Consider the following 15,983-nt stretch of genomic DNA (forward strand, 5'->3'; position numbering starts at 1 on the left):
TTGTTGAGGTGTATGAGTTTTTTATATACTTTTAACATTCATTACAGTATTATTCACAGTTTCAAAGACATGGAAACAACCAAAATGTCCTTCAATAGATGATTGGATAAAGAAGATTTGGTACACATATACAATAGAATATTACTCAGCCATAAGAAAAGATGAAATACTGCCATTTGAGACAACATGGATGGACCTTGAGATAATCATGCTAAGCGAAGTAAGCCAGACGGAAAAAGTTGAAAATCACGATGATATTACTATATGTGGGATATAAACTTAAAAGCAACAAATGAGCAGGGCAAACAAACAGAGACTCATGGACATGGACAATGGACTAGTGGTTACCTGAGTGGAGCAGGGAGAGGGGAAGGAGAGGTAGACAGGGGGAAAAGTTTAAATCATTTCTTCAATTAAAAAAATTATTTGGATTAAATCATGAGACTATTCACTTATAATTTTTCAATGTCTTTTATATCAATGAAAATGTCCATTTTCAAATTTTGATGAGGCCAACTTCCATACACATCCATTTGAATGTGTATTCTCAGCCTGTAGGGTACTTTATTGTGATATGAATTTTATTATTTGAATATGAACTTTATTATACATGTTAGATCAAACTAAATTGTATTATTCGAATGCTCAATATCTTTATGTTTTCTGTCAAGGACTAAAAGATATGTATTAGTCTCCCACCATGACTGCAATTTTGTCCACTTCTAAAATTTTTAAAACCATTTCTTTTATATATTTCCACCCTATGCATAAATGTTCATTCATTACAGTTTTGTCTTCACTGTATATTACATATCTTGATAATATTAAAAATAACGCATTTTGTCCTGTTTGTTTTTTTACTAACTCCTGCTCATCCAATTAAATATGTATTTATTGCTTACTGTATTATAGGTTTTGGGGATATATCAGTGAATAAATCAGATAAGATCCCTGTCCTCGTGAGCTTACAATAGAGTGGATAAAATAGACAAAAAATGAAGTACAGTAACAAATTAAATAATTACAAATTGTAATAAGTGCTACGAAAGAAGTGGATTCCAATAGAGTATAAGGTAGGGGATCTACTTTAAATATGGGCTGGCCTCTCTGAGATGTTATTTAAATTAAGGGAAAAAAAGGATTCGAAGTAGCCTGGCACACAAAGGGCTGAGAAGAGTATTTCCAGCACAGGGGAAAAGAAATATTGCCAGGCACACTTTGCCAGATTAGAGGGCTTACTGCCCTATGCCATACAGGATAGGAGCTACAGTTGAAAGCAACCTCAACTGGACCTATGTTTTGCATAGACATTTGTTCACTCAGTGCCTACCTTTCCCAATGCCCTTGTCAGCACACCATCTAAAGGAAATGTTGACTGGTAGTAGCACACAGCAGCCTGAGTCTTCACTCTAGGCCAATGGTCCCCAACCTTTTTGGCACCAAGGACAGGTGCTCCTGTGAGAATCTAATGCCCGATGATCTGAGGTGGATCTGAGGTGGAGCTGAGGTGGTGATGCCAGCGCTGGGGAGCGGCTGCAAATACAGATGAAGTTTTAGCCGCTCACTTCTTGTTATGCAGCCCGGTTCCTAATAGGCCACATATAGTCTGAGGCTCCGGGGTTTGGGGACCTCTGCTCTAGGCTATCTTCCGCAATGGTGTGCTCTCTGGGGTCCCTCCAGGATAGAGACTGATCCCCAATTTCGAGTACCTTAGGCTCCAGCCCTTGTCTAATAGGGTTGGCTTTAACCTGAGGTAAAACACAGGTTGCTACAAATTCTCTCAGTAGTGTCTGGCCTGGCCTTCTTTCTATCTTTCAGAAAGCTTTCCAAACTTATGGCATATTGATGGCAGATGGCATCCTTCTTGGTTCTCTGGGTTTTCAACCATTATAGAACTTTTGGTCATTTCAATGGGTATTTGAAATGGAGGAGGCAATTAAATATTTGCTCAGATAGGCACCATCAGTGAAGGCCTGAACCAAAAGTCTCCAACATGTTTAACCTGTCCTCTACCCCTAGTTTCTTCCCTACAAAGAAAATTATTTACAAATTAACTTAAGCAGTATTTCCCTAAGTGTGATGTGAGTACCATCAGCATTACATGAGTTGAATGTGGGTGGAACATAGTTGAATATCTATAGATGTATTTAACCTTTGTTCCTTATGTATTTTTAAAAGTGTACAAAAATATGTATACCACTAGTATATCAAAACTACCATATCATCAAACAATATCCCTGTTACTTCATCCCTGGGAGCAATTGTCCTCCTCTCCTCTCTCCACCAGCACCCAGGTCTTCTCAGATCTTCCTTTCCACCCTATTAGGCTCTAACCTCTTTTCCCTTCCCCATCACTTTTCTTGTGCAGAATAATTCCGTTCTCTAAGCCTCTAATTTGCATGTGTAAAGTCATTAACATCCTCAGCAAACAAAATATTAGGAGCCAAATTTCTTAAATGGCAGCAAGAAAAGGTAAAGAGCCAATTATATTTGCTTGTCACAAAGAATCTTTATTTTTTTAAAATTCCCTGTTAGAAAAAAATACTAAAAATCTAACTATTTTTCAAAGAGAAGAAAACAGACTCAAAGCTGCAGACTTCATGTGCATGTGACCTGTGCAATCTGCAGAGTCTGGTTCTTAGAAGGGCCCCAATTTTGCTTCAATGTTCCTGAAATTCATAATAAATTTTGAATAAGAAGCCCTGCATTTTAGTTTTGCAAATTATGTTGCAGCCTTGCTTTGCAGCAAGGTCTCTTAGATGAGTTGACTGAATGGGAGCAGTAGCTTATGGTATCAGCTTGGAAAGGATTCTGCTTGGGCTTTAGTAAGTTGAAGGTCTACCTAGACTATCATCTTTCTGGGCTTTGGCCTCAAATAGACCTGAATTTGCATCCTGGCTCTGCCACTTCCTAGTTGGTAAACTTGAGAAAGTCAATAAACTTCTCTTTGCCTCAGTTTACTCATCTGCAAAATGGTCATAATATGTATTTTGGAGGACTGTAAGGATTAAATTAAGCCATACATGAAGTACTTAGTACAATGGAAAAGAAGTAAATATTTTCTCATATGTCTCTCATTGTTTATAATTTTATTTTATTTAACACCTACAGCACCTGGTATTCCTAGGTGGTCTCACATCCAGGTACTAACCAGGCCCAACCCTGCTTAGCTTCCGAGATCAGACAAGATCGGGCATGTTCAGGGTGGCATGGCTGTAGACATTGCTTATAATTTTAAATTTAATAACATTACTTTGTTTTCAGGATATTTATTTTTATAAATAATTCTCTTGATAGCAAATATGACCAATTTTTCATTTATAGCTATGCTGCAGTTTCCTTTAAAAATAAATATTTTTGTAAAAAAGTGAGGCAGTTTAAAGAAAAATATGAATAACTGGTAGCATTAAGATAACTAAGAGTTGCGAAGGTGATATACGAATGACTGAGGCAGGAGAAAGACCCATCTAGTGAAATCTCAATTATTTAGACAAGGTCGCTGAAGCCTAGCTCTCTAAAGTGACCCATCAAAGGTCACACATCGAGTCAGTGGTAGAATTAAGACAACTCCTGTCTCCTAACTCCTTCAACTACACCACATGCACAAATGGTTAAAGCAAGAGCAAGCTGGGTGCTTAATGAGGTACATGGCAGGCAGTCAGACCTTCTATCTATATGTACTGCCTCATCCTCTCCTCAAGGATAGCAGAGAAATGAAGTATTCTAATATAATGATACAGAAACTAGTCGCCTGGTTTTGTTCATGGAGATAAAGCATTCTGAAAATATTACCTATTCAATCTTTATTTCTCCTTTTTTATCTCCCTGAAAAGGATATGCAATAAGGACTAACCCAACTGGTTACAGAGAACCGGTGGAGAAGGTGGGATCAAACTCCCAGTCTCCAGTCTGCTAGTTTCCTCATCCTGTGTGCCACTAGTCTATACATCTTCTACATAAATATAACCTGAAAAACAATGTGGCTTGGGAGTCCAAATGACAATATAAAGTGGAGATATTTCAGAGTTACCTCAGGTCCCTCAACCTCAATTACCCTTGGTGGCATTAAATCTAAGAGAACTCAGAAGGGTCTGTCTAGGAAGGAGAAAGGGGATTTTAGCTCTAGGACCAGGTCCATGCTTTCACCATGATATTCCAGGGCCATGGCCAAATTATCTTATTTCTCAGTATATATTAGTTTGCTAAGTTCATTGTAACAAAGCACCATAAACTAGGTGGCTCAAAACAATGGAAATTTATTGTTTTACGATTCTAGAGGCTAAAAGTCCAAAATTAGGATGTCAACAGGGTTGGTTAGCCTCTCTCCTTGGCTTGTAGATGGCTGTCTTATCCCTGTGTCTATTCATATAGTCTTTCCTCTATAAATCTCTACTTCTGTGTCCAAATGTCCCTTTTTTATAAGGACAACAATCATAAGAGCCCACTTTAACTTAGTTACCTCTATAAAGGCCTTATCTCCAAATAAGGTCACATTTTGAGGTACTGGGGTTAAAATGTCAACATTTTTTGTGTAGGGGAGGGACATAATTCAACCCATAACACAGTGTATTTAGTTATATTAAATTAAATCTTTTTAAATGAAAAAATGAAATTTAATCTATCCAGTCACATATTACCTCCTGGGAATCTGGGAAATCTGACAATATAAAGAATGAACTATGGGCTATTTTAGGAAAAATATGTTAAATCTATATTGTTAAAGGTCCTTGTGGAAATAAATCACACTGAATAGCAAAATTCTTTTTTTGTAAGAGTTCTACTTAAAATAAAAATAGAGAAATGAAGAATTCACGGGACTAAGAAAAAAATAACAAAATGTATAGTTTTTTTAACTTACTTTTTCAGAGAATGAGAAAGCTCTCAGTTTGTAAGGCTCTTGTATTTGTAACTAACATATAAAATACAGTAAAAGTAATTCAGAAATATTTTGGTATTTTAGATGAAGAGCAGAAAAAAATTAATCTGAATAATATGAAGTAATATGGTTTGTAAACCATAATTAAAAAGCATCTTAAAATATTTTTAAGGAGCAGAAATAATACTTTTCTAACTTATTTAAAATATTTGATAAAAGAACGCATAGCATATATTTTATTTAACTTTGAATTTCACCACTCACAAAAAGTTATAAACCCATACAGTTGTGACACAACAGATAGAGATCTCTGTTCCTTTTACTTACAATGCCTCTGCCCAATTTATGACTCCTTCTTTGACTGTTAGAGGACCTTGGTTAGGGGATGGAAGGTCTCTGGGGAGGACAGGGTGAGAGAAATCATTGAGATTACAGGTGGGGATAGTGGAAGACCTTTGGGCTTTAGGCTGGAACTCGAGGGATGGAGGAAGACTTTAATAAAGTCAATGCCTTTATGCAGATGAGGAAATAGAATGTCACTGTGAGGGGTTTGGGAGGAAGAGTAGACCATGGGAGGTAAGGTAGAGACGACCCTTTAGAGAATGTCATTTTGAAGCTAAGGAGAACAGGCCACAGAGAATGGAAAAGTATTTGAGTGGAAGCAGGGCAAGAAAGAGTTGGAAGAGGATTTGGGAAAGACTGAGTGAAACAACTGAGGGAGCAAGACCGCTTAGCAGGAAGAAAAGAAGACTTTGGGGAGAAAAGAAAAAGTACTTTGGGTGGTAAAGGGGGAAAAACCTGTGGGGGGAAGAAGGGGAGTCCTTGAAGGACTGAAAGAGACATCTGAGGGGGGCATTGAATGAAAGCCTAGATGAGGGTAAATAAGGAAGGGAAGGGTTTTGACTGATGGGGGAAGGCCTTTGTGAAAAAGGTAAATCAGAGAGAGAAAGACAATGTGAAGTAAGAGAATGAAGGCATTTTAAAAGGGAAGTGAGAGAATGAAGACTTTTGAATGAGGGGAGTATAGGGCTTTGTGAGATAAGGAAGAAAGGCTTTTGAGTAAGGGGTGACAAGGCCTGTAAGGTGAGTAAAAGAAAGTCACTGTGGGAAGGTGAAGAATGAAATGACCTTGACTGAAGATTAGGAAGAACTTTTGGAGTGGTGATGAGGGAGGGAAGGCATTTGAGAGGGTAAGAGAGGGAAGATATTTGTGAAATGAGGTGACAAAGAGAAGGCCTTTATTAGTAAAAATAAAAGAGGGTAGTACTTTGAGAAAGGAGGTAAGTAAGTCAAGTACTTGAGAGAAGGAGGCCTAGGAGGGAAGAGTGAAAGAGTGAAATCAATTGTGAGGTCAGAGGAGACTGGGAAGGTAACCATGAAAGAAGGGAAGGCTTTTGTGAGGGTAGGTGAGCAAGGAAAGATCTCTGTTAAGGGAGGTGATAAAGAAAGGAATTTGACAGGTGAGGTAAGGTGAGTTAGTAAGGTGAACTTAGAGGCAGAAGAGCTTTAAGAGAGGAAGTGATAGAGGTTAGTACTTTGAGTGGTGAGATGAGGGAGGTTAGTATATGATGGGAGGTAATGAAAAGAAGCCTTTAGGAGAAATGAGGAAGAGAAGCTATTCGTGAAGGAAAGAAAGGCATTTATAAGAGTTAGTGAGAGGATTTAGTAGTTTGTGAAAGAAGGTTAGGGAAGGAAGATTTTCAGGGAAGACCTGTAACAACTAAAGGAATTGAAACACTTATCAAACTTCCTAACAGGGACTACATCAAACTAAAAAGTTTTTGCACAACAAAGGAAACAATCAACAAAAGGAAAAGACAACCTAATGAATGAGAGAAAATATTTGCCAATGATATATCGGATAAAGGGTTAATATCCAAAACTTATAAAGAATTCATACAACACCAAAAAAACAAAAACAAACAATCCAATTAAAAAATGGGCAGAGGACCTAAATAGGTATTTCTCCAAAGAGGACATACAGATAACTGATAGACATATGAAAAGATGCTCAACATCACTAATCATCAGAGAAACTCAAATATAAACCACAATGAGATATCACTTCACACCTGTCAGAATGGCTATCATCCATAAATCAGAAAACAAGTGTTGGAGAAAAGGTAACCCTCGTGCACTGTTGGTGGGATTGCAAACTGGTACAGCCACTATGGAAAACAGTATAGAGGTTCATCAAAAAATTAAAAATAGAACTACTTTATGACCCAGCAATTCCACTTCTGGGTTATTTATCCAAAGAAATCCAAAACATCCATTTGAAAAGATATATGCACCTTTATGTTCACTGCAGCATTATTTCCAATAGCCAAGATATGGAAGCAACCTAAGTGTCTACCAAAAGACGATTAGATAAAAAAGTTGTGGTACATATATACAATAGAATATTACTCAGCCATAAAAAATGAAAAAAAAATTTTTTTTTTTGCAACGACAGGATGAACCTGGGTATTATAAGTCAGACAGAGAAAGACAAATACCATTTCACTTATATGTGGAATCTAAGTAGCAAAATAAACAAACAAGGTAAAAATAGATTCATAGATACAGAGAACAAACTGGGCGACTGCCAGACTGGAGTGGGGTTGGGGAGCTGGGTGAAAATGGTGAAGGAATTAAGAAGTACAAATTGGTAGTCACAAAATAGCCACAGAGATGTGAAGTACAGCAGAGGAATATAGCCAATAATATTTTAACAATTATGCATAGTGCCAGATGGGTACTAGACTAACCAGGGGATCACTTTATAAATTAAATAATATATAAATGTCTAACCACTATGCTGTACACCTGAAACTAATATAAAATAGCGTTGAATGGCAATTCTAATTGAAAAATTAAAAATTAAAAAAAGAAAAACCTCATATTGCTAAGCAGAAAAAAAAGCAACCCTCTTAAACAAAAGTCCAGGAGCAGATGGCTTCACTGATGATTGCCACCAAATATTTAAAGAATTAATTCCAATCCTTCTCATACTCTTCCAAATATAAAAGGAAATACTTCTCAACTCATTCTATGATGCCATTATTAACCCAGTACCAAAGCCAAACACACAAGAAAAGAAAGCTACAAACCAATATCACATATGATTATAAATGCAAAATGCCTCAACAAAATACTAACAAACCAAAAGTAAAGCATATTGAAAAGAGTATACACAATGGCTAAGTCTGATTTATCCCAAAAATACAAGTGTGGTTCAACATAGAAAATCAATGTAATATACCACATTAATAGAATGAAGGACAAATATTCACATGATCATCTCAATTGATGCAGAAAAAGCATTTGACAAAACATCATAATCAATAATAAAGGCTGAAAGCTTTCCTCCTGAGATCAGGAACAAGACAAGGATGCCCTCTTTTTCCAGTGCTATTCAACATTGTACTGGTAGTTCTAGCCAAAGCAATTAAGACTGTAATGAAATAAAAGGCATCCCAAATGTAAAGGAAGAAGTATAAATCTCCATTCACAGATAACATAATTCTACATATTGAATATTTTTTTAAAAGTCCACAATGAAACCTACTAGAGCTAATAAACAAATTCAGTAAAGTTGCAGAGTACAAGATCAACATGCAAAAATCAGTTGTGCTTCTATATACCAGGCATGAACAATCTGAAGAGGAAGTTAAGAAAATTATTCCATTTACAATAGCATCCAAACAAACAAAATATCAAGGAACAAATTTAACTAAGGAGGTCAAAGACTTTTGAAAACTTCAAAACATTGCTGAAATAAATTAAAGAAGACATAAATAAATGTAAAGACATCCAAATGTTCCAGATTGAAAGACTTAATATTGTTAAGATGGCAATACTGCCCAAAGTGATCTGCAGATTCAACGCAATCCTTATCAAAACTCCAATGGACTTTTTGCATAAATGGAAAATCTGATCCTCGAATTTATACAGAATTGCAAAGGCTCTTAAATACTCAAAACAATATGAATAAAGAACAAAGTTGGAGGACTCACATGTGCCGATTTGTCAACTTACTACAAAGCTACAGTAATCAAAAGAGTATAGTGCTGACAGAGGGATAGACACACAGACCTACAGAACAGAACTTAAGAGTCCAGAAATAAACCCATAAATGTATAGTCAACTTGTTTTCAACAAGGGTGCCAAGATCATTCAGCAGGGAATGAAGAATGTCTCTTCAACAAATGGTGCCGAGACAACTGGATATCCACATGCAGAAAAATGAAGTTGGACCCTTAACACACCATATACAAAAATTAACTCAAAATGGATCAACAACTTAAATATACGGACTAAAACCATAAAACTCTTCAAACAAAACACAGAAATTGATCTTCATGATTTCATGGCTTCTTAGATATGACCCCAAAGGCACAAGAGACAAAATTTAAAAATAGATAAATTGGACTTTCTCAAAATTAAAAATTTTTGTGCATCAAAATAAAACATTATTAAGAAAGTGAAAAGATAACCTACAGAATGGAGAAAATATTTATAAATCATATATCTAGTATATATAAAAAACTCTTACAACTCAATAACAAAACCACAAACAATCCATTTAAAAATGGTCAAAGGCGAGGGTAAAGGGGTAAATATATAGTAACGAAAGGAAACCAGACCTCGGATGGTGAGCACACAATTGAGTATATAGACACTGTATTATAATGCTGTACACCTAAAATTTATATAATGTGATTAACCAATTTTACTGCAACAAATTTAATAAAAATTAAAATTAAAAATAGAATGTTATATGATTTTTTAAAAATGGTCAAAGGACTTGAATAGACATTTCTCCAAAGAAGATATACAAATATCCAAAAGCACATAAAAAGATGCTCAACATCGTTAGACAATATGGAAATACTAATGAAAACCATAATAAGAAACCAATTTACACCTGCTAGAATGATAAAAATGAAAAAAAAAGTGGAGATGGTAACAAATGATGAAATTGGGACCCTCGTACATTGATAGTGACAATGTAAAATGGCACAGCCACTTTGTGAAACAGTCTGGGACTTCCTCAGAAAGTTCAACAGTCAATTCCCATATAATCCAGCAACTGCGCTCCTAGGTCTATGTCCAAAAAACCTGAAAACATGTTGACACAACAACTTGAACATGAACAGCAATATTATTCATAATAGCCAACAACGGAAAATAACCCAAATGTCCATCAAGCGATAAATGGATAAACAAAATTCAATACAGCCACACAACGAAATATTATTTGGCCATAAAAAAGGAATGAAGACCTGATACACACCACACGAATAAATCTCAAAAACATTATGTCGAGTAAAATAAGCCAAACACAAGAGGATAAATAGTATATGTTACCATTTCCACAAAATGTCTAAACTAGGCCAATCCGTAAAGAGAGAAAGAAGATTGGGGGTGGCCAGGGGCTGGGAAATGGGGAGGAACCGCGGTATTAATGGATATGGGTTTTCATTTGGAGTGATGAAAATAATCTGGAAATAGAAGTGGTGGCTGTGCAACGTTTAAATATACTAAAATGCACTGTCCACTGTAAAATAATTTTACGTTACGTGAATTTCGCCTCTATTTTTCTAAAAAGGCGGGGAGGTGAGGGAGGTCAGTGATCGATGAGGAAAAGTCTGGGCCAGATTGCTTTCTGAGGAAAGCCGAATGAGGTCCACGATTATGAAGGGAGAAGGGGAGAGAGGGAGGCCTGTGGGGTGGAGGGGTGGAGGGGTGGGCCGAGGGCAGGCTCTCGGAAGGCTATCCCGGTAGCCTGCCTCCCGGCCGAGGAAAAAACACTCACCAGGACTCATGTAGTAGCACAGCCCCATCAGGACGAGGAGGGTGAGAAGGACCACCCTGAAGCGATTCTGGGACCACATCTGAGTTCGGCGCTTCAGGCCGCTCAGGAACTCCTTACGGCTGGGGTGAGGCGCGGCAGCCATGATGGCCTGCTTCTTCGGGCTCTTTCCCCGCTTATGCGATTGCACCGCGGAGGTCTCCTCACCGATTCTCGCCTCAGCTTCAGAAATCATCTTCTTTGAGCGCGCCGCACGCAACGCCCTGGTCTTCGACCTGGTCCTCCCTCTCAGCAACCTCCCTTCGGAAGGCATGACTCATACTCCAACTAGCTGAAAAGATGCTTTACTGCCGGCGGCCAGAGACGAAGAAGACCTCGTGCGCTGGCGCATGCGTAGTAACCCTCAGAGGCACGTGACAGCCCTCCCTGAGGATCTAGCGCATGCGTGGCACCCCTCAGCGGCACGTGCCAGCCCTTGAGAACTGACGCATGCGTGGTATTCCTCTGGCAAGTGGTAGCCCTCGTCCCCAAGCCCCGCCCCCTTTTAACGGCTGTTAGGGAGTTTTGTGCATCCTCCCCCACTCAAGGCCTGGCTCTTCTAGCGCTTGTTAATTGTTGAATGAGTGAATGAATGGGGCTCGAGGCCTGCAGCCAGGAACATGTCTACCTGTCACAGATCAACAAAATGGCCTCACTGGCATTCAGGCTCCAGCCTTGGCTATTAATTCCTCCTCAGATTCGGTCCTATGACAGACACTGTAGCGTCTACGGTCACCTACGTTTGCTTGCTACAGTAGCCACTAGCCAAATGGGGCTATTTAAATGTCAATTTTAATTAATTAAAATTATACGGTCTTAAGAAATTAATTCCTCAGTCCCAGCACCCACATAACAGAGTGCGCGCTCGGGCGCTCGCGCGCACGCGCGAACACACTTTCTCTCTCTCTCTCTCTCCTCTCGCTCTCTCTCTCTCTCTCTCTCTCTCTCTCTCTCTCTCACTTTGGACAGTGCAAATATGGAGCATTTCCATCACAGCAGAAAGTTGTAATGGACAGCGTTGGATGCGCACAGTGACTATAGCGAATATGGTAGATTACACTGTAGTAGGAGCTTTTAAGTGAGACAAAATGGTATTTGCCTCCAGAGACCTTAAAGATAAGTTACAAATAAACGAAACAATAGGAAACATGAGAATAAAATGTGTGAGGAACACCAAAGAGTGACTCAGAACACTTAGATTTTATTCCCATCATTTGCCACCAATGAATCGAATGGTCCTAAGCGCCTTCTTCCTGCTGGTCCCTCCTGCTGCATGTGTAAAATGAGAGCATTAGCATTGTCTCTAAGGCCCCTTCTTGCTCTAAAATCTGACCCTTGAACGAAATCTCATTAACTTGTTTGGTCTGGGCAAGCCTGCACAAGGACCAAGTAGATGATACTGGCATACTTGTTAGCCTACCTCATTCTAGTTTTCAAGGGATGTCAAAACGAACGCCATTGAACTGCATTTCCGTCCTTATTTTTACTTCGTCTTACTCTAGCTTTCCAAATGGCTTTCTACTAATTTTATTGTATCGTTCTTTCTAATGTTAGTAGGCACTCCACAGGGAGAAGGAAAGAAGGTTTCCTATGCAAAGAATTCTTGAAATGTAGTACACTCCACCCCACCCCACCCCAACCTCACATCCAGGAGCAATTCATAATGCTCTTTAGTTTATTAAAGGATCAGACAAGAAAAGAATCCGGTTTTCTTTCTTTTAATATATTTTTTGCCTCAGTTTTTCCCAAACTGACCAGAAGATGTCTGTCTCACAAAACACTATTAATAGCTTCTGAAACTACTGCTTAGAACTGTGAGGAACTGTGAAGCGTCTGAGATTTTACTCCACTTCTGAGTTATAAGGTGGCCTGCTGCAGTTTCATAGATGCTGGCAGAGGATGCAAGACTACTGGATCAAAGACAAAGGACAGAAGCTCTCCCAAGACATGCAGAAACTCAAGAGACCCGTGAACAATTGCCACCCAACAGCAACTTTGTTCATGTTGTAACACACATGCAAAATGATTGTATGACCAGGCACCATGCAGCTGCCCTGAGGTCACGGGAGATTAGGCTAGAGGACACAGGTTGGAAACTCAGCTCTCAGCCACCTCATGGGTTGTGCTCTCTGAGCCCTTCTGCAAATTATGGGCTCTGGACAGCCTGATTGTGAAGATTCCTTCCAGCTCTGACTTGCTATGACTCATACTTGACTGTAGCATTTGGATTTGTTGTAAAGAGGTAAGACATGGCAGTTCAACAACAGTGCAATATTCCTGAGCAATCCACATCATACTGCTAGAAACCCAAATCACTAACAAGAACTAGGGGAGACAAAATCCCTAAGATCGTGACTGAGCACTTTCTGATTTATACATTGGTAATTACCTGAAATTTGGCTTCCTACGGATTAACCCTCCCTGGATTCATCACTACCCTGGAAACTCTCCTTCCACTTCTGGGTGAACAGAAGGAGTCGGTTAACTCTTTAGACCACTTTGCTACCCCAGACCCTGTTTTCAATGCTTATGATCAATCTCCTCTCTTTTTGAGTTTACATTATCCGATTATACTACCTGCTTCATTTTCTGTTTCATTTCAAGGGCCTACTAACTTCGAAGAAATTCTCTCTTCTACCTTCATATTTAAGCATCTGAATCTCTGACTTCCCTTCTATCACAATTCTTGGCCATTATCCTTAGAATGAAACCGGCTGCATGGTTCTTTCACCTTCCAATTTTCTTACTTTTTGTTTTTTGTGCTTGATGAGAAGTATTATTTATTTATTTACTTACTAACTTATTTACTTTTATTTTTAATTTAAATTTATTTATTATTTTTTATGATGACAATGGTTAACGAAATCCTATTAGTTTACAGTAAGGCATATATATATATATTTGTACTGTGTGTTCACCTCCCCTAGTAAGATTTCTTTCTGTCACCACATAGTGACCCCTTTTACCCCGTCTACCTCTCCCCTCCCCCTACCCTTCCGATTTTCAAATCCAAAGATCACTGAAGTATTTATCCTCCTCAAACTCTTTACAACATACGAAACTATTAAACTCCCTCTTTTCCTGAGGAAAGCTATGTGTCTCTACTGGACTATAAGCTCTATGAGAGCAGAGATCTTGTTTGTCTTGTTTATTGATCTAATTTTAATACCTAAACAGAGTCGTACACAGTATCCACTGAATAAATATATTTTATTGGATAATTGCTATGACAAAGCACAGTTTTCATGTCCTTGTAAGCCTCATCGCATTAGCTAAATGTAGGCATTTCCCCAAGATTTAGCCAACTGCTACCTATTTTTTGTGCTCTCTAGTTTTTTTTTCCTGCGTGATGTTTACTTCCATTTCTTCAGAGATCACCACTGTCAATGAAGCTTTCCTATTTAACTATCTAGCCTCATCCCTGTCCTGTGCTCCAAGCTGAAGATCAACCAAGGAGTTCAATTTGTTCTTGCTCCTACATCAGAAGCCTTGGGCTCTGGGAGCTTCAGGCTAGTATGGGAAACAGGCATGTAAAATACAATTATATCACAATGTGATAAATGCTCTTAAAAAGAAAGGTATGAATGCAGAGCTGTAGGAACACAGAGGAAAGGGCAAATAATTCAGCCTAAACTTGTCAGTGAAAGCTACTGAGAAGTGACATTTAATTTGGGCTTTGAAGATTAAATAGAAAATGTCCAGGCAAACAAGATGCAAAAGGTATTTTTCATGGAGGAGGCCAAATAGAGACTTGGAGGAATGAAAAGATATGATAGATACAGTATGTTTGTGAACCAGAAATAAATATTCTACCACATCTAAAAGTCGGATCTTTTCCTCCCAAACCAATACCTCCACTTGACTTCCCTTTTCCTATGTATGTCCTGATCCTACTCCTGACCCTTTCAATATAAGACCTCTGGGTCATCTTGGAGTCTTTATCCCTCATATCCAATCACATGCTCATTGATTTTACTTTAAAATACTTCACAGTCCCATTCTTCCCTTCTATTCCTAGTTCAACAGTCCTAGCTTAGACCCTCATTACTTCTTTCCTTGACCACACAGTTTCCTAAGCGATCTCAATTGGTTCTCACAGTTCTAATCCACCCTACTCACTGCAGTCAAATGATTCTTCCTGCTTAAATATCTCTGTCGGCTGCCTAGAGTCCATAGTATAAACGATGGGACTAAATCTGCTCCCACTTTTGTTAAGCAGTCTCTGTCTTTGGTGCTTTTAGATCTCCACCCCCTGGTTTCCTACATGTGTCACTGCTGTTTTTTATTTACTCTCCTGGATCCTCCTCTTCCAGGCCCTTCTCAGGGCCTTCTTCTGGATCTTCTCTTTCCTTTCTCACACATGACACTATCTCTGCAAATGATCATGTGCACTCCTGCAGCTGACTTGCAATTACAACCTGATTATTTACAAAATTACAGTTTATCTCTCTCTTCTGAATCTCACTTAAGCATCTCTGCTTGGATAATTCACAAGCACTTTAAACTGCTCACATCCAAAATTGGTGATTATCCTCCACAAACCTGCACTTTCTCTACTCTTCTCTATCACAATCAGTGGTACTATGTTTTATCCCGTTGCTCATGTGAGAAATCTGAGAGTCTTCCTTGATTCCTCCGTATTCTTCAATCCTCATTCATTGAATCAACACAAACTCTCTCTTCTCCCTCTGAAACTCTGTATGATGGTTAGTTTTATGTGTCAATTTGGCCAGGCCCTAGAGTCTAGTCATTCAAGAAAACACTAATCTAGGAGTCGCTGCGAAGGTATTTTATAGCTGTGTTTAATATCTACAATCAGTTGATTTTAAATAAAGGACATTAGCCTCAATAATCTGGGAAAGCCTTACTTAATCAGTTGAAAGCTCTTAAGAGCAAAACTGAGGTTTCCCTGGAGAAGAAACACTGCCTTGAGATGACACTATCGACTTCAATCTGAATTTTCAGCCTGCCAGCCTTCCCTATGACTTTTGAACACACTCACATAAGTCAATTTCTTAAAATAAATCCAAATCTGTTTTATATATCCTATAGGTTTTCTTTTTCTAGAGAACCCCAACTGACATATGGTGTCTTTATTTCATCCATTGCTATTTCCACTGCCTCTCCCTCATTATCTCTGGCCCACTCTAATCCATTCACCACACCGTGATCACTGCATACTTGTAAAGGTGTAAATATGATCATGTCGTTTTCCTGCTTAATACCTTTAAACAGCTGGTATTTGCCCTAACAACCCAAATTCCTTTCCCT

General features: G+C 38.5%; 1 protein-coding gene and 1 pseudogene across 1 annotated transcript in view; both read right to left on the reverse strand.

The window, feature by feature from the left end:
- The window catches only part of FMR1NB (FMR1 neighbor), a 40,053-nt gene extending 29,145 nt beyond the window's left edge, over window positions 1–10,908 (reverse strand). Inside the window, exon 1 of the mRNA XM_015590552.1 lies at window positions 10,677–10,908. Coding sequence (XP_015446038.1) covers window positions 10,677–10,908 — 232 coding nt within the window. The remainder of the gene's footprint in view (window positions 1–10,676) is intronic.
- LOC112481058 lies at window positions 3,103–3,221 on the reverse strand (annotated as a pseudogene).
- Window positions 10,909–15,983: the final 5,075 nt, after the last annotated feature.

This window comes from Pteropus alecto, unplaced genomic scaffold (genome assembly GCF_000325575.1).
Source record: "Pteropus alecto unplaced genomic scaffold, ASM32557v1 scaffold275, whole genome shotgun sequence".
Taxonomy (NCBI): domain Eukaryota; kingdom Metazoa; phylum Chordata; class Mammalia; order Chiroptera; family Pteropodidae; genus Pteropus; species Pteropus alecto.